Source organism: Phoenix dactylifera, unplaced genomic scaffold, assembly GCF_009389715.1.
Source record: "Phoenix dactylifera cultivar Barhee BC4 unplaced genomic scaffold, palm_55x_up_171113_PBpolish2nd_filt_p 000311F, whole genome shotgun sequence".
NCBI lineage: Eukaryota > Viridiplantae > Streptophyta > Magnoliopsida > Arecales > Arecaceae > Phoenix > Phoenix dactylifera.
Window position 1 is genome coordinate 195781 of NW_024067782.1, and position 25742 is coordinate 221522.

The window sequence follows — 25742 nt, forward strand, 5'->3', positions numbered from 1 at the left end:
TGAGACCAGTGCAGTAGTTGAATCTTGAACTACTTCCATTGGCTCAGTGTTGAGACAGGTTGAAACCCGAATCAGCTCCACATAGATCTCTTATGGGAAATGGATATTTAGTGACTATTTTTGGTAGCAACACGTTTCCAAATAAAGATAATCAAGTTGACTAGAAAGATTTTGGAGCGTTATTCAGAAACTTACAATTGAGGAGGATTATTATCTATGAGTTTTGATTGCCATGATGTGAAGGGTTGACAAGACGTTTCCAACGACGAGAGGCCCGAAAGTCCGGAGAAGGTCCCTCCACGCTTTTATTCCGGTCCCACCCTCGTTGAGAGAAAGCTCAGCATCCACGTGTTTTGTTAAAGACTTAAAATAACCCGAGGTTGTACACCGTCTATTCCGTTGGACGCAGAATTAAACACGCGTCCGCATGCGTCCGCATATATAAATTACTCCAATTTTTTAGTAGATAAAAAAAATTTACAGACATATTCTTATTCCGTTTAAATTCTAACGTCTTTATAAGACTAAAAGTTCAAATTCATTTAAATCTAATTACAAGCACTATAATCAACTCGTGGTCAGCTCCAATAAATTGATACTGAGTGTTTCTTAGTCCCCATATATAGGCTGGGTGCGCTCTGATACTATTTATAACAATTCAAAACCCCATCCAAAATAATTAGTCGAAAAATATTATTTAAATTTTTTAATCCTATATAAATATGTAGAAACTATGCAGCGAATAATCGATATGAGACTAAATATATGTTTGTATGGTTCCTCAGAGTCTTTTGTACCATAGCCTTGAACCTATTAATTTTATCAGCATGAACATCCATATGACATTGAGCATTTTCTTAGCTACGTAGTTGGGCCAAAACATTTTCAAATGCCTCTCGCTCATTGGGTGGTATATGATAGAATAGCAACCATTAATTCATCATTTTTTTTGTTATAACAATTAAAACATAGCAGCTATGATTATTTTATATTTTATATATTCATTTCAATTTGTATACTAGTTGAAAAATTAATGTATAATAAAATTAATAGTTGGCTAGTTGTGGCTCCATCTTGTAAGTAAATAATTTTTATTATTGCATCTTGCATCACGCATCATGTTAATTATAGAATGAGATTTACAAAAACAAATAGCTTGATTGGTATGCTACAACATAAAATATGATGCACGTGGTGCAAAATATAATTTCATTGGCTTAGAATCTAAAGGCATTTATGCCAAACTTTATGATCTAATATTTATAAACAATCTATTAATTTGTTAAAGTCAAAGAAAAAGGTAGCAAAAAATGCTACAATTATAGAGAAAGCAGCTCTAAGCCTAGCTTTCTCTCCCATCGTTTTCTTAGCAAAAGAAAAATAAATCACGATAAACTTTTTCACTGTTTCATATGTTATGTAATATTTTTTAATTTAAACTTTTTCCCTTAAACTTGTGAAAACATAGTTCTATTCCATAAACAGCATTTTTTTTTTATTTATAAACTTCCTTATCTTTGGTTATAATAACAAACAATGACCCCTCTCATACTGCTTATCTCATCAAACTTTCGGCTAATTTTTTTCATAAACAAAATAATAGTTATCGACCTATGATGACGGCTGATTACGGTAAAACCAATGGTAGCACTTTAAAATATATAATTATCTATAACCTAAAATATTTCCACTATAACTAAGAGTCATGAGTTAATCCATTTGAAAAAAAATTTTAAAATATCAATCTAAAAAAAAAATCAAATAACAACCATGATTGTTTTCTTACATTAATATAATGGTTATTGCAAGGAATTGAAGTGGATTGATGCCCATTAGCTTAATCCAATGTCGGCAATTATTGTACTCATGCACAAGATTTAGTGGAGGAATCGTATGCATCACGTAACTCTGTGTGAACATTGTGCAGATTTAGCGGCAATTAATTTCCGCTGGCAACCACCATCATCGGAGGGCGACAGCCGATACCGATCACGGTAGCGGGTCCCGGTCCGGTACGGCGGAGGTGACGGGATCCAGGCCTTCCGTGGACGAGATCCAAATGGGACCTTTTTAACCCCGAAAAGTAGTTCACGTCCCTCCCCCTTGTCTCCTAAACAATCTCTCTCTCTCTCTCTCTCTCTCTCTCTCTCTCTCTCTCTCCATGCACGTCCGTTCGGCCGCCGCCACCACCGGAGATTCCTCTTCCCCGGCCACCCTTCTCGCCGGGATTCTGACGAATCCGGCCATATAGGAATTTTCCGGCGCTGGAGACCTATCGGCGAGGCGAGCTCCGCATCCCGAGATCCGTTCGCCGGTAACGTCCTTTCTTGTCCCGCTGTGTCTGATCTCTTTTCCCTTCCTTAACGGCGTTTCTTGATTTCTAGGGTATTTTGTTTATTATTTTTACTTTCTTGCTCGACTCAACTTAACTAAGCCTTCATCCCTAAATAGTTGGCTTCGGCAACATGAATCGTTTACCTCCATTCAGCTCGGTTTAGTGTTTGTTTAATTTCTTCCGTTCTTTAATCTATCTAGCGGAATTTTGGTTCTTTCTTTGCATGCCCCCTTTTTTTTTGGAATACCGGTAATGGAGCTTAAAATGGATCAAGTATTTTAATTAGAATACAGGGGAGGTGTTTAAATGAGGCAGTGCAGGGAGAAGCAGTAGCTTTTGCGGTTGAATTATGTCGTGGTGGGTGTTTTTTGGGTTATCAGGTCCAAAGCAGTTAATCAGGCGTTGTTGAGTTTATCAAATGTTAACTCTGGGGAATAAGGAAGTGGATTAAAGTTGAATTTACCGAGTTTTAGAATTTCTTGATTTAGAGTTGAATTGCCGAGTTTCAAATCGACTTGCCAAGTAAGTTTGGTAGGGAACTACCCAAAGATAAGGGAATTTGGCAGGATTTGGTACCCCTGTTCCTGGTGTCATGTTGAGGTGATGAATAGACGTGACTGTGTTGGAAGCTGTGGAGATGATTTTTCGAAGGAGGTGATGATTCTGAAAGCTGGAGGTAAAATTACTTGAGAAAATATGCTTCTGATGAGCTCAGTTGTATCTTCAATTTGTATTATAACAGGAAACACTGTAAAGGATTGAACTAGTAAACTTCCAACATGTTCTGGCTAGATAAAGTTTAGATAAACTCCTAAGCACCAGTATACCTTGGTGAAGAGCTAGTAAGGATATGCAAGATTTGAATGGACCGTATGTATCTTACAGCATGTGTCTTCTGTAATATTAGCTCCTTGTGTCAGTTACTTGCTACTTATTTGGGTATCCCATCTGATTATTCTTTGGTCACATAGTTGTACTGTTTTGTGAGACAAGACATGTGAAAGGAAGATATAGTTTGAAAATTTTAATACTCTTTGATGCTAATCCTTTATGGTATTGTAGTCCGCACAACTTCAAAATCATGTTCCATACAAGCTTCATCTATCTGGGATTAAATTTTCTTACAGGCCGTGTATATGAGCTTCATCTATCAGCCATTTGTTGAGCAACTAAGTAATGAAAGTACGCAGAGGTAATCTTTGTTCATACATCGTTTGCTAACATAGCATTTGCATATGCATGGAGAATAAAGATATTTAACACTCATCATGGCAGCCTAACATTTTAGAAATATCATGTAGTCATGCTTGATTTCTAGTATTAGTTGGACTTTGGTTGTGAAAACCTGTTTTAGTCTTCTTTTCTTTTGGGTTGGTAAGCCATCTCTTCTTGAACACTGGGTTTTACAAAATTCCACCAAACACATGCTTTCAATAACCCTTTTTGTTTTAACTTAGCAACTCTATTTTGCTAACTTCGATTGACCAGACAACTCAATCATAGATCAACAAGAACCAATTGATGACATTAGTTTGCCATTGAGCTCAATATTCATATATTTAAGTTTTTGACATGAACATACGTGCTTCTCCTTTGATTGATTTGAGCAACCTAAAATTACCTACTTTTATCTTTTTGAACTTTTGTCTTTCTGTTAATGTCTTTCACTTTTTTGGTTGTTACTTCATGTGCGGTATGAGGGTCAGTCCTGTGTATATTCCCACAGAAAAGATACCAATGCAGCAACCATATTATTTGTCTTTTATTATTATCCTTTTCCTTTTATTTTCAGCATCTTTACTCTTCCATGGCTTTGGGGCATTGAGATTGTCATTTATGTATTAGTTGAAGCAAGCTTTTCTTTTTATGAGGTAAACAAGCTCACTTTTTGTCATTTATTTTATTAATGTTATAGGCGCTCGAGGTCCTGAGGATAATTACTTTTCATACGTATGCATAGTTGATGAATTATTCTTGTTTCTCCAGACTAGTCTCCATTTTTTCTTTAGAGAAGTTGTTCCATGATCCTCCACTTTATCATCCAAAAGTTCCAGCTTATGATCAGCAATTTGGACTCTATACTTGTGAGTTCTCGTGTGGACATATGTTTATCCCACATCGGCTATGCATTGGGTAGATCTTGGGTGCTTATGCAGGATTAGAGAATCTAAATAACATCTTTTGGCTAGCTTTTTTAGATGAGATTTTGAGTTGTTGTAAATGATATCAGAGTGGATCCAGCCCATGCCCATGTGGACTAGGGGATACTGAAGCATGGGCCCATTTAGGCAGACCATGAGCTGATCGTGGTGTTTGTGATTGATTTGAATGGACTTGAACCCTTAGCTTGGCGAGGATGCCGGGGATTAAATGGAGGGAGTGTGACAACCTATTCGGGCTTGTGTTTAATGTCACGTCGGCTATGCAATGGATAGATCATGGGTACTTAAGGGCTAGGGAATCCAAATAACACCTTCTGGATAGTCTTTTTGGGTGAGGTCCTGGGTTGCTACAATATTATGTTTGGTTCCTTAGCTTAGCATATTTAACCAGGCTGTAGGATAATCAAAGCCTGCTTCGAGTCCTAGTCTTGATCAAGCTTTATAGTTTATTGAAGAACAGGTTAAGTGCCTAAACTCTGAAGTGTTTGACCTACCTGACTCACTGATGTGTCAAATGTAGATTCTTCATGTTGGATGCCCAAGTTTAGGTAACATTGGTTTTTGCTAAGCTATGGAGAGAGCTAAGGGGAAAAGAGGATTGAAAGACATATAAAGAGTTGCATACATTTACCTTTTTTGATTGGCTGAAATTGATTTTTCTAAAACTAGGTTTAATTGACTAGTTCACCTGCGACTAGCTAGTTCATAGTGATTTTACTAGGAATGAATTGGACAAGACCTGGGCTCTTAATATCCAAATCACCCATACCCTTGAAATCTGTAGTCTGGATTTAGTTGACAAGGTTACACCGAACTTCATTAATGGTGTATTTGATAAAAGTTGTGTTGAACTTCCAAAGAACGAGATTGTTGAGCATCCTGATCAACAAAATTTAATGAACATGTTGGTTTGGATAAAAATGGAACCATTATATCCTTCTTATCTTTACATTATGTTAGGCTACTTATGACTAATGGACTGACATGTTTTCGATGGTTTATGGTTCTGATCCTCAAAGCACATCCACTTAGGCTAATTGGTTGTATGTAGGCATACAACCAATTATCATGTAAAGAGTTGTTGCCACCTCAAGTGGATTGAAGCTGCATATTGATATTTTTGAAGAATTTACATGGCAGGGAGCAATATGGGAATTTCTGATATCTCATCAGATAAAATCTGTGAAAGCTATTTGCTTTTCTATGGAGAAACTTTTCTTTCAAATGGATTGCGAGCTTTCTTGTATCTTCTTGGTCTTGCCTACTGCTTCATTGGGTTGTCTGCTATAACTGCATGCTTTTTCCGATCAATGGAGAACATTGTTAAACAAAAACGGCGAGTTGTGGAAATTGATGTTTGCACAAATGCTGAAGTAATTAAATATGAAAAGTTCTGGAACTACACTATAGCAGACATTTCTCTACTGGCCTTCGGAACAAGCTTTCCGCAGATCTCTTTAGCCACAATCGATGCCATCCGAAACCTTGGTCAGCTAAATGCTGGAGGTATGATCTTACAGTTGGTGTTGTAAAGAGTTCATGAGTTATAAGCACAATTACTTTGTTATGTTACTCTTTTTGGTGCAAATACATAATAATAATTTTGTTGATGAGCTGTGACTTTTGTGCTCTAAAATAATTATCTTGAGCCACTACATGCCTGCGCGAGAAGAAATTATTAATATAGACATGAAGGGAGCAAAATACTAGCAAGTTTTAAGGATTATGCAAAGGGATGTGAGACCATTTTCGTAAACACAACTGTTAGTTTGTTTCCACCAACCTTTGGACTCAAACAGTCCCATGTTTTCAAAATAAACACAAAGTAGTGCAAGATGGATATCAAATTTCTTTGAGCAAGTATATCAAATGTACGGAAGCAGAAGGCTTCCAATCATGGTATGCTGAACCGGCTCGCATCGGCTAGTACGGGCCGGTACAAACCGGTCCGGTCAGCTACCGGTGCGTCGGAGCCGTAGAAACCGGTATAGGCCGGTTCCGTGCTGGAGACAAAGAAGACGAAGACAAAAAGAGAGAGCGCGAGAAAGAGAGGGAGGGAGACCACCTGTGACCGCCATCGGAGAGCCGCGGAGGGGCGGCGGACCCGCCCCCCGCCCCCCACCGGCCTCCGCCGCTCTTCGATAGCGGCCACAGGTGGTTTCCCTTCCTCTCTTTTCCGCGCTCTCTCTCGTTCTCTTCTTCTTTCTCGGCTCCGACGGAGAAGAGCTTTCCGGTTCGTACCGCCCGGTTTCGGTACGAACCGAAACCGTATCGGTCCGGTAGGCAACCGGTACGCCTACTGGACCCGGTACGGCAGACCTTGTTTCCAATGCTAGCTTTTGCTTTTTTTGAAAGGCTGAACAACACCTCTTGTTATACTGTACAACTGTTAGTCTGTTCCCACCAACCATTGGACTCAAATAGTCCCATATTTTCAAAATGAATACAAAGTAGCGCAAGTTGGATATCAAATTTCTTTGAGCAAGTATATCAAATGTACAGAAGCAGAAGACTTCCAATGCTACCTTTTGCCTTTCCGGAAAGGCTGAACAACACCCCTTGTTTCTCAACAAAAAGGATAAAAGACATTTCAGTCATTTGCTTGCTATTACACTAGTGCTCTTATTATGCTGCCTGGCTTACTGCAACTCCTAAATGTCTTCACAATAGAAATGCAAAATATCTGTATTTTATAGGATATATAGGAGCATACATATAGATAGAAAGATGTTCGGGCATATGTTTTTCTGTCTATGGAAACATAAGATTCTGTTAGAGTCAACACAATTATAGGAAATTAAAACTTTGGCTGGAAAAGAAATAAGTTATTGGGGTAATGTTAACTAAAATATCAGCATTGCCTTTGATGTCACTAATATATACTACTTAGAGTTTATACAATTCTAGGAAAAACTAGAACTTTGGCTCATAATAGAAATACTCTTTGAAAATTTGCTTCATATAAGCATCTCCTTGTCGGTCTATGTTAACTAAAATATCAGCATTTGCCTTGGATAGGGGTGCAAGTGAATTGAGCAGCTCAGGCCCAGCTTGCTAAGAGCTTGTTTGAGCTTGGTTCAGCTAGGAGATGAGCCAAGCTCAAACACATTTCAAAGCTCGGCTCATAAATGAGTCGGGCCTGAGCACTTGTGCTGTTCAAATATCGTGGGAAAGCTCAGCTCGTCTTGACTAAAGCTCAGTCAAAACTTAGATGAGCGGAGCTTAAGCTGGTTATGTTTAGCCTGGTTCAAGTTTGAGATGCGCTTGAGCAGCTTGTTTAGGTGCTGAGCCAATCCTGACCAGCCTGGTACTTATCTTTGCTTGCCTTGTTTGTACCCCTAGCCTTTGATTTCATTGCTATATAACATTGTCACTACTTTTCTACATTTTTTTCAGTTCTTCTGCTTATTTTGTACAGTTTGTTGAGCTGCAACTTCCCAATAATTAGTTTTCTGTTTGCTCTTTCTAGATGAAAAATTTTAGATTGCTACAAACGACTACATGTTGTTGAGAAATGATTGTTATGAGGGAGTGTGTGAGGAAGGATGTTGCTATCGACCAGTTAGAGATATAAAGCGTGAGGCTCTCATCAATGCGCTATTAAGGATCACAGCTGGTGAATCACTTTGAATTAGTGATAGAAACAGATTGGATATGGATTGGATATTACTATCCATATCCTTATTCATTTTTATTTGGCAAATATGAAAGCGGATATGGATTTAGTTGGATGCTAAAATTTGTATCCATATTTGTATAAATCGAACATTAACAATGCAGGTATAAAATTGGATGATGCAAACTTGATTAGTAGAATATTTTGCAATCCTTCTAACTTTCTTTTATTATTTTTCTAAAATAAACAAATTATTGTACAAAAAGTGAAAAAATGAATAATTGGATTCACTTGACCACATGACTTTTTTATTGGATATAACAACTCTCTAAGCTACAAATTTTAAGTCAAAGGACTGACAGATAGTGCTTCTAGAATGTAATCCACTAAGTTAATCACTATATGGAAATAAAGTTGAAATTTTATTGATGTGTCGCCTTGTACCCTTCAGACTTTATGAGAGTTGGAAGTATGGATATTTGTATATAAAATTCATACTTGTATCTGGTTTTCTCTGACTGATACAAGCAAGGACAAGGCTATAAGTCAGATGCTGAAAATGGATATCCAAATCCAAGTAAACCTGATACAGAAGCAGATCAGATTGGATATCATCCAATCCATTTTCACCTCCTGTCTAGAATTGTATAACCGTGTCATATGTGTTGATCATCTTGGCTGATTATATGCCCTCAGACTCTAGAGAAAATTTTTCTGGGTGACGCTTATGCATCTTGTGGTTAATGCTTGGACTATGAGAGTGAGGGTCCTATCTGCTTATATTTTCTTTTTCTTTCTTTCTTTCTTTCTTTCTTTTTTCGGAAGTAATGATGCTATATCAGGTGTATTAGGTAATGTTTTGTGTCAAGATTTTCTGTTGTGGTTGTTTTTACTTCTAATTTCTTAGAGATCTTTGTGCTTCTAGTACAGTGGGATTGTTTGATAATGCAAATGAAACATGGTTTTATCGATATATGAGGCAATTTCAATAAAGATAAAACTATTCCACTAAAGTCACTAGCAAGAAGCATACTTTAGCTTCCTTGATTGCTCTTATTAGTTATTTTCCACCAATCACCAAGAGTAGTTATTATAGAATTCTCTGATGATGCATCTTTTTTGTGATCCATTCATCTCGACCTTCAGGATTGTGCATGTTATGTTTTATTTGATGAGAATTCATTTGCAATGTATTACACTTTAACATACTTTACCTTTTGAGAGATAACAACTCATTTCATATTTTACATTCCCTGGAGTAACCTTCTCATGCCTTTTAATTTGAACTCTAGGTTTAGGGCCAGGTACGCTTGTAGGTTCTGCTGCCTTCGACCTGTTTCCTATCCACGCTGTTTGTGTGGTGGTTCCTGCAGCTGGTGCTTTGAAGAAGATATCTGACATAGGTGTTTGGCTAGTTGAGCTCTTCTGGTCATTTTGGGCATATTTTTGGCTTTACATAATCTTAGAGGTAATTCTAGTACATCAAATGGATACTTCATCATTCTTGTTTTTTCTTGTTTGGTGTATAGTGCTTATATATATAATGTCTTTAAATTTTTTATTTATATGTGTTTCTACAACTATCTTAGACGCATTAAATATTTGTAGCTGTATTTAATATTGAAGTCATGCTTTCAAGAAGCAAAATTACCAATATTACCTTACAATTGTTTTTATGAACAACCTCACAATGTTTTTAGTATTGATTTTGAAATTTTGGAGAGAGAGAGAGAGAGAGAGAGAGAGTTCATAGAAAAATTTTGGAGTGAGTTCATAGACATAGTTCTTGAAACTCCATCCCCGACTTTCCAACCTCTTGGATGAAGGCTTTCAAACTGTTGAAGATAATCTGGGACAAGAAATTGTAGTAAAGGCCTAAAGGTTCTCTTAGCCCTAATTTTCTAGATCTTCATATTATATGTATTCCTTTTTAATGGTAACCCTTACCATAACCATCAGCCTTATCTTGATTATTTGGGGTCAGCTTTATGGCTTCTCATTCCCTAAGTGTTTCTATTTACTGATTAGTACTATCTTTGATGTTGTTTCAAGCTTTTCCTTGTTTTTCCTCACCACCTCTATTCATGTTAGCTTAAGTCCTAGCCTTTATTGGAGCTCTCTAATCTTCATTATACATGCCCATACCATCTCAATATAGCTTTCTCTAATATATCTCTTTCTCACTCTGTTCTTCCTAGTTTTATCAAACATCCATCTTAATATTCTTATTTCTGTTGTACTTAGTTTGTTTCCTTTGGACTCTTTTTATTATCGAACATTCTGACCATCCATTGTAAGCCTTATTGGTGTTCTGTATTCCCTTTAAGTCACTAAGGTATGCCTTGATCACATATTTCCCCAAAACGCACCACTCTACCTCATCCAACCAGTTCTAGTCTATTACAATCTTTCTTTATCTCTCTATTACTTTATTTATCATGTCCCAAATAAGGAAATCAATCACTTTGTGTTGTATCTTGTCCGTCATTCTTAATTGGGATTTACCATATACTCTACCTTTATGCTGATTTTAAGCCCTTTTCCTAATGCTTTCTTCCATAAATTCAATTTAACATTTAATCAAATTGTTTTCTTAGATCATTTGCAAATAAAACTTTATGTACATTTTCCTAAATATTAGCAAAAAATTAATCAATAATTAGTCTAAAAAGGTATGAACTCAGTGCTGAATTATTATGAACTAGAATTGACTTGCATAGCCTGTTTATCTCGTCAACAATGGACAGTTTTCTGTATATAGAAGTCGGAGGGATGATGCTGAAATAGACATGTACTTTGATGCATTTTGTAATTGTTTGATGCTCATGAGGCAATTGGAATAGGATTTGAGAATTTAAATAGGCTATGCAAAGAAAAAATTTTGAGTGCCTCTTGGGTTGGAAGCAGATTACTAGGAAAATTTTTGGACTCTGAAAATAGTATTTTGTTCCAACCTTTTCATATTTGTTACTATTTATGTATCCTTGCTTGTAACCCCTGCTACTTGGCTTATTGGTTGTGGCAAGAAAGCCCCACTTGAGGAGGTGTGTGCAGGATTCAAGTCTTTGCTGAGGGATGGAGCACATCAAAATTTATTGTCTTTTGTAGCTCCTTATGCGGTGATAATTTTTGAGTCTATGTTGGGCTAGCCAAAACCAGCCCATGTTGGTGAAGCCAAATCCCCTCTCCTGTACTATGAAACTTAAGCCCATTCCTGTCATTATTCCTAGCCATTCGGTTGGGCCTAATCTAAGGGCTGTCATTGTTTCTGGAATTTGGCTAAGAGAGGGCTGAAATGGAATGGTTTTGAGATAGAGGAACACCAGAGAGAAAGGCAGAGAGTTGGAGAAATGAGGAAGCTCTTCTATTAGGGTTCTCTTGGAGCATTTGGGAGTCTATTCAAAAGGTCTCGTCATCCTTGTGGCTGTTATGTGCCCTGTTTTTCGGTTGCTAGAGAGCCACTAAGAGCTCACAATCATCCTCATTTTCAAATTTGAGGTGAAATATTCCTTGTACCATTGTAGTTCTCCACATAGCGAAAGGAACTAGTTGTCCCTGGTTGTAGGAATTGGATTTGGCCAAACCACGTAATCTTGGTGTCTATTAGTGCTCGATTGTCTCTCGTTTAGTATATCTGATTTATATTATGATTTCCTATTTATTCTCTTGTGATCTTGCCCATCCATGATGCCTAAATGCTCTAGATTTGTGTAGGACTGCATGCATGTCTACAAGGTAGAAAGACCTTTAACAAGTTGTTGGTTTTATATCCTGCCTTTGTGCACGAACACTTGACTTTTTGCTTTGTAGATCAAGTAACATGTTTGCTTGCCATAGGTCAATGATTTTTGAGCTAATTTGCTAGTTTTCCTTGCAAATATAACTACTTTGAGGGTCTGTTTGGGAAGTTCCTGCAGGATCTTTACCTGCCATATGTCAATGATTTTTGAGCTAAGGTGCTAGTTTTCCTTGCAAATATAACTACTTTGAAGGTCTATTTGGGAAGTTCCTGCAGGATCCAATGGGATCGACCAGGAAGAGAGTGCAAGGGTGGGAGCGAGGGATAGAACGGGAATGAGAGGGGGAGAATGCGGGGGGTCGAAGGGCCTATCCATTCAGGAGCTTCCCAATCAGGTCTTGAGTTGTTTTTTAACTTGGACCTGATGGTTCAGATTTAAAAAGGCATATTGATGCATATCAGTGCATTAGCATGTGTCAAACATGTCAAGCTTATAGAGAGAGACGAAGGGTGATAGTGAGAAACTGAGGGTAGACAAATGCAAACTTGAGCTAGTGTGGACGTTACCATTATTGGAATGTCCATCATCTTTGCCCATGCTGCTGCTAACTACTCTTTCTGCAACTTTTGACCAGTGCTGCTGCTACAAAAGGGAAAGATAGGCATGGGAAGGAAAAGTGGGGAGAGGGAGTGAAGGGAAGGGGAGTGTCAAGGGAGCACAAGGAAGAAAGGAGAAAAAGAATGAAGGGGTGGGGGGTGGGGGGGTGGATAGAGTATTCACATTCTAATCAGCATTCCTTTTGTTGTTCTCCATGTCGAGGACAGACACTGCTTGAGCAATGCTTATACACACACTCTATCAACAGCCAAAGCAAAATGCTTCACTACATCCAGGGGTGACATGGGATAAGGCCTACATTCAGTAAGACAGTGCTTGGTTGGGGTTTCGGAAGTGGGTGAAGTATTATATTTTCAATTTGGATTACTTTATAAGGACTAAAAATGAAAACTTGACTCATTTGAAGGCTTCCACCCAGGATAATTGCTCTCCATAATATGATTTATTAAGGGACTATAATATTACAGAATACTCTGATGCAAAATCTTATGAATATATTTTTAATATGCATCCTGGTATATCGTATCAGGCACTTGAACATGTCTAAATCTGACTCATGTTGTATGTCCATGCAGCATTGGTCTTCTCTTAGAGACAAAGCCTTGTGGAATGAATTGAGAATATATATAAGAAATACAAGTACTCCACTAGTGTATATATGCTTGTTTTTGCTCATGTTATTACATGGAAGATTGAGATTTATAAGTCTTCACTCTATTATATCTTGAATTCTCATGTGTTTGTTGAGCTTGGTCTTATCATACTTACAAATTTACAGTGCATATGCAGCCGTGACTTTTTTCTCTTGCATTGTGATATTAACAATATGTGTTTTACTAATTTGTAGGTATGGACACCAAGGGTAATCACCCTTTGGGAGGCTTTATTGACAGTTTTGCAATTTGGGTTGCTGCTGATTCATGCATATGCTCAAGATAAGCGCTGGCCATATTTATCTATACCACTGTATGCTTCAAGTTCTAGTTTCTTGTTCTATGCATCCCAGTTCTCTTGAGTTGCGAGCTAAAATGATTCTAGGATTATTGATGCACTGATGGCTTTGTTAATTGGATTGGACTTTAAGCTTTGGTAATGTTCTTTGTCTGCATTCTTTTACTATAATCAGGGAAAGAAGTGAGAGGCCTGAAGACTGGGTCCCAGAAAGCGACAAGTTGTTTAATCATGGCGACAACGAATGCGGTGGTTGCTGTGAGATATTACCAGTCAGTGAAGAGAAAGACAGTGGAATTGTTGATATTTTCTCTATCCATTCTTGTAAGGACACAGGTTCAAAATTTTTATGAGTCCTGTCAGCATTTACTTCTCTCTGGAATTTTCTTTTTGGTAGTGAGCATAATATATATATATATATATGTGTGTGTGTGTGTGTGTGTGTGTGTGTGTGTGTGTGTGTACGTACTAAACTATGATAATATGGACAATTCTTGACCTGTTTGGTGTCATTAACTAGAAGTTTTAGGGATCAGAAGGTAGTTCTACTCCCTAGTCCAGTCCTGCTAGATAAAGCTAATTTGATCAAATAAAACTTGAAGGTGGTGCATTTGATTTCCAAATAGGCTATATTGAACTCCCACTTTATTTCTACAGCAGTCAAGACAAAATTGGAACATGAAGTTCCATTGTTGACTATATTGGTTGGTGTCTCACCACTGAAGGAAAAATGTATTCTATCAATTAATTATTTTCCATAAATTAAGCTGAAAAGAATCATTAGATATTCATGTTATTCGGGAAAAGCTCATTGATGGTCTCCTTATTTGACAACAGGGTCTGGTCAAAATCTTGACACTATCATCTCAGTCCTAGGCACTGGCAAAAACAGTTGGTAGACAAAGCTTCTGATGGGGTATTCTTGAATTTACAATCCACGATATTCTAGGAGATGATAATAACTGATGATGATGAAAATTTTGAATCCCTGAAGGACTGATGGAAATAGATGACGGAGATGGCTTTTTTTAACTGAGAATATCACCACTTGACTGTCTTCATGTAGCCCTTGTGGAATAGATTACCTTGTAAGAAAAATATGTTGACCCATTTGCTGCAGTATGAGTTGCCCAACAGAAGCTTTATTTCTGACAGCAGATTCATTTAGGTAATCCTAACAGGTCTCAGGTATGCTGAGATCTGCAACACTGATTACTTGTCAATTTGGCACCATTATATCGAGCTTCTCTTTATGTCTTGTGTCATCCAACTTTAACTCACCAGAGACATTTCTATCTGGTCGATTTCTGGTCCTTTAGTCTCTGTTCGGTTGGGGGATAACCCTGGGTTAGAGCCTGGTTATCTTGCTAACCAGCCAACAAAGTTGATTTTTGGTGAATTAAAGTTATCTGGTCAACAGGCCAAAAAGTCAGATAACCTGATTAAGTTTAATCCACCAAAAGATAAGGATAAAGTTGACCTCAAGATCTCTATCTTTTCACCCCTACTTTTTGCAGCTTTTCTGACCTTATTCTTTAGCCTTCAAACTTCAATCAAAAGCCTCTTTTTGCTAACCTATGGATAAGGGAATGTTGGAGTGTTTGTGAGAGTTCAGTTAGCTAACCCAGGGTTTGCTGTCCTGCAGTCAAACTGGGCCTTAAGTTCTACCATGCTCCATTTTTTCACATGTTATCTCGAATGTTTCATAATGTAAACCTCTGCGAACATTATGAAATGTCAATGTGCAAGTGATTGTAAACTTCCTTTTAGAACATAGAGAATGTAGTCTTAGAAGTGTCAGGCGGCCTTTAGGAAATGACTGAAATTGTCTCCAGAAGTGACCTACCTATGTACGATGGTAGATTTCTTACTAAATTGATAAGCAGATAGCATGCTTTAAATGTCAGTTCTCACAAGGTAGGTGACACTTATTTGGTTATTCCAACCATTCAGTAACCTTCCTTTTTCCCTTATTCATGGTTGCTTATACTGTTCCAGATAGTTCTTACTCCATTGTTAAACACATAGCCTCATCCTCTTTCCTTTTGAGTAAGATTGAGCTGCTGAACTTAATATGTTCTTTGCAATCCAAAAGATGAAAAGATGATAGGCCCTGCTGATTTGGTGATCTATTCGATGTATGCGCTGTGACATATTCTTTTAATATTTCTGGACCTCATTTGCGTAAGGTAATTGGTAGTCATCGGATTATATGACCAACTTTAACTGTTCATTCATTTACATCCTTTATGATTGCTCAAAATGCTCTAGATAATTCATATTTACTGCATAACCTGAAGTTTCTGGTGGGCTTGGGATGCCACATAGATGGAACATTTACAGTGTTGTTTTTGTTTGAAGAATTACCATTTCTAGTGTTCGTCAACATACTAAACAGATTCTTAGCATATATGTAGCATGCAACATCCTTATTTCTGGATCAAAATCATAGCCTATATGGGCATATAGAAATTCTATAAGACTGAACTTACATGTATCATTTGTCACACGATCAATGGTTGACAATAATACAAGTGAACTACTAAAAGCTTATTACCTTTTTATCCATAAATATTGGTTTCTTACTCTCATATATTTAAAGAAACAGATAGTCGAGTTATCCCTCTTCATGGTTTCATGTGCTGGTCCAGTTGAGCTTACCCATTATCGATGTTCATAGGCCCATTGAACCAGTTCCAATGATCTTTCTATGGGTTGCATCAGACATGCTTCAACCGAAAAATCACAAGTATTAGACTAATTAGAAGTAATAACCATATAGTAGCTTAGCTTTTAGCTTCCTCCTGATTATTTGGGGTTGCTTTAGGAACCTTTATTTGCTGATTATTCTGATAAAGGATTAGTTTTGTTTTCGCCAAAAGCTTTTTCAAATTCCTTCTCATGACAGTCGATGTTAGCTTGGCCTTTGCTTCCTCTTTCATGACCTGTGGATACATATTCATTCATCTCCCTTATTAGAACTTCGTCGGTCCTTGTTGCACCGTTCCATTACCACTTTAATTCGTTCATATCACTTTCTCTTCAAGTGGTGCAACTTCTTTTTTTGCTAATATACTTGTTTCTTACTTTATGCTTCCTAGTGCTACCAACATCCATTTTGGCATTCTCAGGCTCCATTTCTCTTGCTTGTTTGTTCCCTTATCATTTGCCCAATCAGTTTTCAAAGCATGATCTATAATGTAACACCTTAGAAGTACCTATTTGTTCAGTTTCTTCATCTCTAATTTTAAAAATATGTCTTGTTCTATTCATCGAGTTTCTAAAGACAAAATACTCAATAATTTCTTGCCGATACCAATCACAATGGTTCTTTAGCTTTTCATACTTAACTGTCATTCCACAAGGCTGATCAGGTCTTGCTATTTGTAAGTAAGATCTGTACTAACTCTACCAGATGTTCCTCTTTAGCATTTAAATTCATAAGCTTATAGTTTGAGCTGCAGGGCAGTAGAACTCCATGCTGGTCCATAATATGAATGACGATCATAATACATGCCAATATTTTAAGTCTTGGTGCTGGGCTGTGGTAGCTGGGAACTTCTACCTAGGAAGCATACTCGCTCCAGAAACTCCTTGGCAACCTGAAGATGCAATCACTTGATTCACTTCATTTATGCTCCCTTACTTTGAAAGTTTTTAGAATGTCAGCTTCCTTGAACCACTGGTAACTGTTCCTGTACCCACTCTCAATCTGGCAACAAAGGTACTGGGCTACTGGCCTTGTACTAGCACCATGTTGGTGTGCTCTTGTATGGTACACTACTGTCCTGACACATCGTACATTGTTGGGGTTGGCACAACAAGTAGCATGTGTACTGAACCATCATACAGGTAGCAGTACTTTACTGAGTCAGTACAATATGCGCTCTACTGTCTTTTCAGTACTTCAAACTCTGGTACATGATATATTGATGTCTGCTTGCGTCAACATGCCTATGTGAAATTGCCAAATTCAAGCATATCTTGATAAATCTTCTGGCTGTGTGAAGCTATAAGCATGGGAAGGCACAATTTCATATCAAACTTCATCAAACTTCCAATTCTGTTCTATATCTTCAGCTGAGATGATTATTCTTATTTTTACCAAGTAATAAGAATGTCTAATTTGTTACTGAACTGTGGTTAGAAGGTCAATTCTTATTTTCATAATTGTCTGTGATTGGTACAATTCAAGATTTGGCTATGTATGTCACTTCTGCTTGGTATCTCTATTATATGTGTGTTTTCTTTTGTGCACAAACCTTATTATTTTATTTTGATAACAAGAGTTGGTCCAGGCCCAACTCTTTTTCAGCAAGGCAATGACAGAAAAAGGGACAGTACCTGTAGTTTTAATGTTGTTGATCTCACATGCAAAATTTTACAGGTCCAGCCTACCAAAGTGTGCCAGAAAATGATATGGCAGAATTCTCTACAGCAGCGTCAATCAAGAAGAAAATTGTTGAAGAAGATCTGGATGTAATTTCAGTTTGGAGACAACAATTTCTTGATGCAGTAATAGTAAGAACCTTATTTTATTTAGAAATTTTCTCTCTTCTTACTTAGATAATGGTCCATTTCAGTTCAAGAATAGATGTACATGTCTATATCTAAATCGCTCTTTATATATGCATATATATATGTGTATGTATGTAGGTACACCGAACCGGCTCCATACTGTACCACACCGACACAGTATTAGTATACCACGATACGGGTCCTAGTACCGAAATGGCGTATCTAGGTGGACAGTCTAAATAACACAAAACTGTGCATATTTTTTGAACATATCTAGATACATAGGTTAGGAATCTGCAAATCATATGATGTTTTTGACAGTAAGCAGTTTAGATATAGTAGATTGCACCACTGGTTCAAACCATCGAAGTCAAGCCGCATGTCATTCGATTTGGATTGACCTTGCATGTATTATTGTGTGGTCGCCCACACAATAGTTCTACTCTCTCTCTCTCTCTATATATATATATATATATATATGTATGTATGTATGTGTGTGTATGTTATGTGTGTGTGTGTGTATCTATAGATGTGTATATGTATATGTGTGTGTATGTATGTGTATATTCACGCACCCACATATATATATATAATGTACATGTACATATATGTGTCTGTGTGTGCGCATATGTACATGTACATACATACATACATATTTCTACATATTTATACATATATATATATATATATATATGTGTGTGTGTGTGTGTGTTTGTGCGCTTGTGTGTGTGTGTGTGTGGGTGTGTGAATATACACATACATACACACGCACACACATACATATACATATACACATCTGTAGATACACACACACATATAATATACACACACATACATACATACATACATATATATATATATATATATAGAGAGAGAGAGAGAGAGAGAGAGAGAGAGTAGAACTATTGTGTGGGCGACCACACAATAAACATGCAAGGTCAATCCAAATCGAATGACATGCGGCTTGACTTCGATGGTTTGAGCCAGTGGTGCAATCTACTATATCTAAACTGCCTACTGTCAAAAACATCATATGATTTGCAGAATGTTAACCTATGTATCTAGATATGTTCAAAAAATATGCATAGTTTTGTGTTATTTAAATTGTCCACCTAGATATGCCATTTCGGTACTAGGACCCATATCGTGGTATACTAATACTGTGTCGGTGTGGTACAGTATGGAGCCGGTTCGGTGTACTGAGTATTGATATGCCCTCAATATCATGTACCGGTACCGAACTAGTATGGTACAATATGTCCCATGCCATCCGATTCGGTACGGTATAGCGAACCTTGCTGCTCACTGTTGTCAACTCGATGCTTACGCCAAAGATCTCTAGTCACATGATTATTTGATAGTAAGCATTTTAGAGATGTTAGACACATCCAATGTTTCATATCATTAGTGCTAGGCTCTTGATATTCGATCAGGATCAATTTCACAGGTAGTATTGAGTTGGCGCCCACACAATAGTTCTACTCATATATACATACACCGACACGCATATACATATTTGAATTAGAATATACATTTCATGTTAACTCCTTGAAAAAGGACTTAATGATTTTAAATTCAGTGATAGGTTATCCAAATTGAAGATTCCATGATTTACACTATAAAGAATGCATAGAAACTACAATTCATATATTTTGGCAGTCTCTATTCTATGCATCAAGTTGTTACGAAAATGAACAATATCAATTGTTTTAGTATGGTAAAGCACATGATAGAGTATATAAATTGAACATCTACTTTATAGATAATGATCTACACATGTTAAAACATGGGAGATTTAAATTCACTAGGTTTGATCTTTAGATATAAGAGGGATACTTACTAAGTCCACAATCAAGGAAACTAATCCTGAAAAAAAAAACAGCAGTTAGGGAAAAACAAAAGAATAAAAAACACATGACTGTATATTTTTTGCAAGATTAACACCCTAAGCTGTTCTGCTCCTTGGACTTGTTCAAAAGTCAAAACCTACTAAGCAGGTCAGATTGTTTTTCCAGAAATTGCAAAGTTTCCTTTTTTATCAATAGCTTATGCAAATATCTTGGCATTACATCAGTATTGGAAAAACAATGCTAGCTTTCTACTTTAGATTTTCTAAAATTATGAAGGCTATCTGTACAAACTTTCTTTTTTATGGAAACAAATAGACCTGATTTTGAGCAATTGAAGATCCATTCTTTTTCTGTTTCACACAATTAAATGTAATCTCTGCAAGTATTGCATGTGAAATCTCCAACCTTCTCGGAACTTCCTTTTTCAAAGATGAATTTGGCTTTTGAGCTGATAATTGTAGCATTCGAGGTGAGGAAGTGTGATGAGCAGCTCAAAGTCCCTCTTTGGAGCTCATGTCCATCTTATATTTATTCTCCTACTAGGAGCCCGAATACCTGAACATGCTCATTAAATGCACCAGTTTATTATATTCCTCGTGCTTGAGAGTTCTCTTTATCATCCAGAACAAAAACAGACTCCTGTTTAACTGGTCAGATAAAACTTTGTTATGAATTTTCTATTGCAAGAAACATTTTGTACCTGATTTTCGCATTACAACTTTTTTCCTTCTTTGATAGTATTTGTTTTCGATTTTGTTCCACAAGTGGCCCTATCAAACTATATGTGAAAACAACAGCTACAAAGGAGCAAGGTTTATCTCCCTTAGAAGCATGGTATGCCATACCGTACTGAATCAAATGATACGGGGCGTACCGTATCATATCGGCTTGGTTCTGGTACATGGTATGGGGGTGTACCAATTGTCGGTACGCCGAATTGGCCCTTGTACCAGATGTATTGACACAGTGATAGGGTGGCACCGGTGCGGAGCCCGGTACTGAGATGGCGTACCTTGCTTAGAAGTCTAAGATATTGAAACCAAACCCCTACATGCTCTTGTAGAAACAGACCTCACATACACAAATAGAAAACCCATCTTTGGCATTTTGCACATGCACAAGAAGATTATTTGACTTTTAATTATATTGGCACTCAAAGATGAATAATAATAAATCACAAGGTAAGAGTGAGGAACTCTAAGTTGGGATTCCTTAGATTAGAAGTTGATGTTGGAAAAAGACGAGGAATATCATATAAAACTTGGATGAAAGTTACCAGCAAGGACTTACATAAGATTTCTCTGCTATTCAGTTTAGCCATTTCTAGAGACCAGTATGATAAAATGATAGTCAATATATATAATGCAGAATTAGATGGGATAAAACTTGTTGGTAGCCTTAAGATTGTGCTCTGACCAAAATCACTGTGAAACTTAGTAGTTGCCTAACTTTAAAGTTAGCCCTGGTAAATGTGTTCTTTCCTATATACTGAGGAACCATGCACTACTAAAAGCTAGGCATTGCTGGTTTTTTTCTTTTTTGTTGAAAGTCTTTGTTTCTATATAAATTATTTGTTAGTAAAAGTTAATCTTTCACTCATAATGTTAGGCACTGTTAAATGCTCAAATTACTCATATTTCATAAATTATGATGTTCATCTAGGTATTCCTATGTTCTTCTAAACAAAGAAAACTAAACCTAAGTCTACTTCCAACTCCTGACCATCATCATGATACCTTATCAAAAGTTGTGGTGAGACAGAGATCATAACGTTAGTTTCATAAATTCCATAAATTACAAATTTTTAGCAGTGGAAATGTCTGATAGGAGGATAAACCTTTGTCATGAGCCAGTCAAAACCTAAACCAACTCATAATTACGCCTTTTGGATTGTAATTTTATTATCTATACTTTGTTACAGCAGTTAATCGGCATTATTAAATTTGCAGGGCATACTAGAAAATAATTCTGGAGTCTATAGGTCATCTTCTTGAAATGAACTTTAGATCCATTCGTTTTCAATAAACTAGGAAGAATTTTGTAAGCTATTTTTTTCAAAGTTTTGTTTCCTGTTAACAGTTGGAGAGCACTGAATCAAAGGGAAAGGATGGTTTCTGTTTACGATTGGCAAGAGTGCTTTGGCAATTAAGCCTTGCACCATGGAGATTGCTATTTGCTTTTGTGCCTCCATATCAAATTGTTCATGGTTGGATTTCTTTTATTTTCTCTCTAATTTTTATTAGTGGGATAGCTTATGTGGTTACTCAGCTTACAGATCAGATAAGCTGTGTTACAGGTTCCCATCTCATCCTCCTGAAATTAAATTTCCTATATAATTTTATGTGAAAGTGTAACTGATTATTGCCAGTTATCAAATTTCTCTTACAGGAATTAATCCTTATGTCATAGCATTTACAGCACTAGCCAGCGGAACCTCATGGCCAGATTTAGTTGCAAGCAAGATTGCTGCAGAGCGTCAAGTAACTGCAGATTCTGCCATTGCTAACATCACTTGCAGGTTCTGCTCTAATGGTCTTGACATGAAGTTTACAACTCGCATTGATAGCCTGAAAACTGAATATAAACTAGAATTATCTAAATTATTTTCCTGCCACCGTTGTAAATACTATATGATTGTCGAGAAGCAGGTTCTGGGTGAATGCATCAAATTAGTAGAACCAACACAGTGGCAATAAGGCAGTCTAATTACTTGCAACATTTTTGCAAATGTATGTTCACTGCATAGCATTTCCCACCTTTATGAGATGAAGGGCCCTTGGGCATTCTATGCTTGTGAGTATGTGAGCACCGGTGTGGATGGATGAAACATGGGCCAAAGATATAACCACATCTTGGAAAGGGGTGCTTCAGATTCAAATCCCAGTGTCGCTAGATGGGTGATCACCATTGAACTTGGACTGAATTGGTGATGAGGAATCTGAAGCACCTGTTTTGGGGTTTTGGCCTTGGATGGAAATGAATGATGCATTAGGATCTTTTTTTTCCAATTACGAAGTGATGGGATTGAGTCTTGTTTCTTTTGTTATTGTGTTGCTGGCATCTCTTCTTGATGATGCAAGATGTTGTTCCAGCACCATGTTCTATATTATTGCATCCTTGTATCTCAACTAGAGAGAGCACCGTATGTGTGTTGTTGAGCCAGCAGGGAGCTGACTCTTTAGATCAGCACCATACATCTACCATGTAATTTCAGTTGGTCCTGTGCATATTGAATAATATGTGCCCCATTGGTTTGGTGCAGATCCCACCTGCATTGAGTCCATGCGCACACTAGTCAGTCAGTTCTTTTCTGGTCTTGATAGAATATCTGAGCACCCCTACATGTATTGATTTGCCTTATTCCCCCTATAACCTATACACGTCTTTTATGTTTATTTGAGAATATGGTGGTTATTCACCATCAGTCAGGTTCTTTTATGTTAAGATTTTGATAATGAACATTTGCTATCTGCTAGTATCTCGCTCAGTAAGACGTAACATTTTGAGAAGCCTTAGTAAGACACCAGTGCAGAAGGTCAAATCTAATTATATCACTTAGCTACTAAACATTGTACTTTTGTTATTGATCATATTTTGATGTTGAGGAGGGGGGGGGGGGGGGAGGGGGGGTGTTTGGACATTGGGCATTACAGAGATCTCATGTTTTTTTTTTTGGTTCCAGCAATTCGGTGAATATCTATATAGGCATTGGCATCCCGTGGTTGATTGATACAACTTACAACTTCGTCGCCTACCAGGAACCATTGTACATTGAGAATGCAGGAGGCCTCAGTTTCTCCCTGCTAGTATTCTTTGTGACATCAGCTTGTTGTATTGCTGTTCTAGTACTCCGTCGTCTGATCTTTGGCGCAGAACTAGGTGGGCCAAAGCTGTGGGCTTGGGTGACATCTGTGTATTTCATGTTTTTATGGATTGTATTTGTTGTCCTCTCCTCACTTAAAGTTTCTGGCATAATTTAGACTCATATATCTTAGGGTTGTATGTTTCATATCCCCATTGTCCATCTTTCATTGGTGGAATTGTTTCAGAAAAGGTTAGAAAGGACGACCATATTTGATGAAATGCTGTCTTTTTTTTTGTGTGACAGCCCAATATAAATGTATTCGCATAGTTGGATTAATTGATCATTGCCAATTTGCCATTCATTCAGATTTGAACTTCTCCATTTATGTTCTGAATTGGTCCGGTGTAATTTCTCTGTACCGAAAGTTTCCTCTTATTTGTTTTGTAACCAAGAATGAATGATGATTTTTATCTGAAGTAATTGCTGTGAAGGTTGTTCGGATCTTTGCGGCCTGATGAGGGCAGATGAGTTGGTGCTTTGAAGATATGCTGTTTTGTTGCTAGCATACTACTAAACCTGGAGACAAATCAACCAGTATTTCCAAGAGCAGCCCGTTCCATTCTCATTCTCACTCCCAAGCTGTGGGCAACTTACTGAAGAGTGATTGTGACCATGACTGGATTGGGATGAGATGGGAGGTTAAGAGGCTTGCAATATTTCTATTACACGTGTGCACACGAATCTCACCTATTATGTTACGAAGCAAAGTGGTGAGAGAGGAATAAACTAAATCTACCTGGCTTGGCAGCCAAACGGCCAGTCTTTCTTGCATGTCAGTTGCTGTAACATATCTTTGATTAGTATGTCCTAAGATCAAACTGTTGAGGCTTGATATCCAGAAAATTTTTCGCATTGCTGGAAAATGCTTCAGATGAAGCTTCACTGGAGGTGCGTCTCTCCGAAAGGTTTTCGATGTTTGGTAAGTGTGACAAGATGACAATCCTTCAAGCAACCAAAAAATTAAATGATCTCCCGTTGCTCATTATGGGAGGCAACTTAGCTCAATTTAAATGTTAATAATAAAACGTATTCTGTTAATAACACTCGTGTAACAGCTGTTGTTATTATTAATGGAGTGCGTCCATAAATCTATGAGCGTATGCATTTGATTTGATTTGATTTGATTTTCTTTTTAATGGCATTATCACACATCATCAAAGCATCAATTTTCATCATATGTGCTTGCTATGGAAGTGCTACGAATGGAGGTTCCAAAGTGCTTGCTATGGAACTTTTTGAGTATTCGAAATCAATTTCTTATTTTCATCCAACAGAATAATAATTCAAGTGGTCATTCAGTAAATATTAAAGATCATTAACGGGTCTAAGGTGAAGGCCTATGTTTTGTATATTGACAGTATGCGATCGTCAACTAGAGTCTTTTCGTTGTATATTGACAGTTCTTTTCCTTGATTGTGCAATGTATAAATGTTGGTGCATATGTTAATGCCTATAGATTAGCATCTCATTGGACTTCTATTTATTTATAAATTTTTGTTTTTATTATATATATTTGTTCATATTCTTCATTGTTTTTGATCTTTTATTTTCTTTTCGTTGGGGATGGATACAATGAGACGGTTTGGATTTATCTTCTCTATTCATGCAATAACATCATCGCGAACAAGCGGAGCCCCCCTCCCTTCTTCTCTTGTTTTGCTGAAGAGAAGAAAAAGAAGAAAAAGTAGAAAAGAAAGAAAAAAAAGATAAGAAAGATAACACCCTTCTTTCTCTCTCTCTCTCTCTCTTTTTTCTTTTCTTTTCTAAGAAGACCCATGGATCAATGAACGAGTCCTATCTCCCTATCCTATGGACCCAGGTTGACCCTACAAAGAGGCCCCGAACGGTCCTCGAGCCCAGGCAGCCTATCGGACCGACCACTCTGGCCTTGTAGATTATACCTAAAACCCATTGATGATGAACCCTAACGAACGACCTTGACCTTGATCGAATTTGTACCCTATGATTCATTGAGCAAATCACTTAGACCTGACCCAATCGAAAACACTGCATGCCCGGTCAAACATCCCATTTTTTTGTTATTTTAAATTCTATTAAAGTCATCAAATAGAAATTAATTTTGCTTT

The 25742-nt window shown here is 37.2% G+C and overlaps 1 protein-coding gene across 7 annotated transcripts; it reads left to right on the plus strand.

Moving 5' to 3' along the window:
• The first annotated feature begins 2113 nt into the window (after window positions 1–2113).
• LOC103719718 (magnesium/proton exchanger 1) lies at window positions 2114–23960 on the plus strand. Of its 7 annotated transcripts, none has more exons than XM_008809089.3 (10): window positions 2172–2314; window positions 3463–3527; window positions 5638–6003; window positions 9406–9581; window positions 13319–13437; window positions 13598–13758; window positions 17810–17943; window positions 21870–22086; window positions 22179–22308; window positions 23473–23960. In XM_008809089.3, exons 2-10 carry the CDS (start codon window positions 3512–3514, stop codon window positions 23768–23770), a joined length of 1617 nt encoding a protein of 538 aa, XP_008807311.1. In that variant the 5' UTR covers window positions 2172–2314; window positions 3463–3511; the 3' UTR covers window positions 23771–23960. The 7 variants fall into 7 exon arrangements, with proteins under 7 accessions (XP_008807313.1, XP_008807311.1, XP_038974068.1 ...); XM_039118140.1 differs by having other exon boundaries at window positions 2177–2314; window positions 5624–6003; XM_039118142.1 differs by having other exon boundaries at window positions 2177–2314; window positions 5624–6003; window positions 21870–21996.
• Window positions 23961–25742: the final 1782 nt, after the last annotated feature.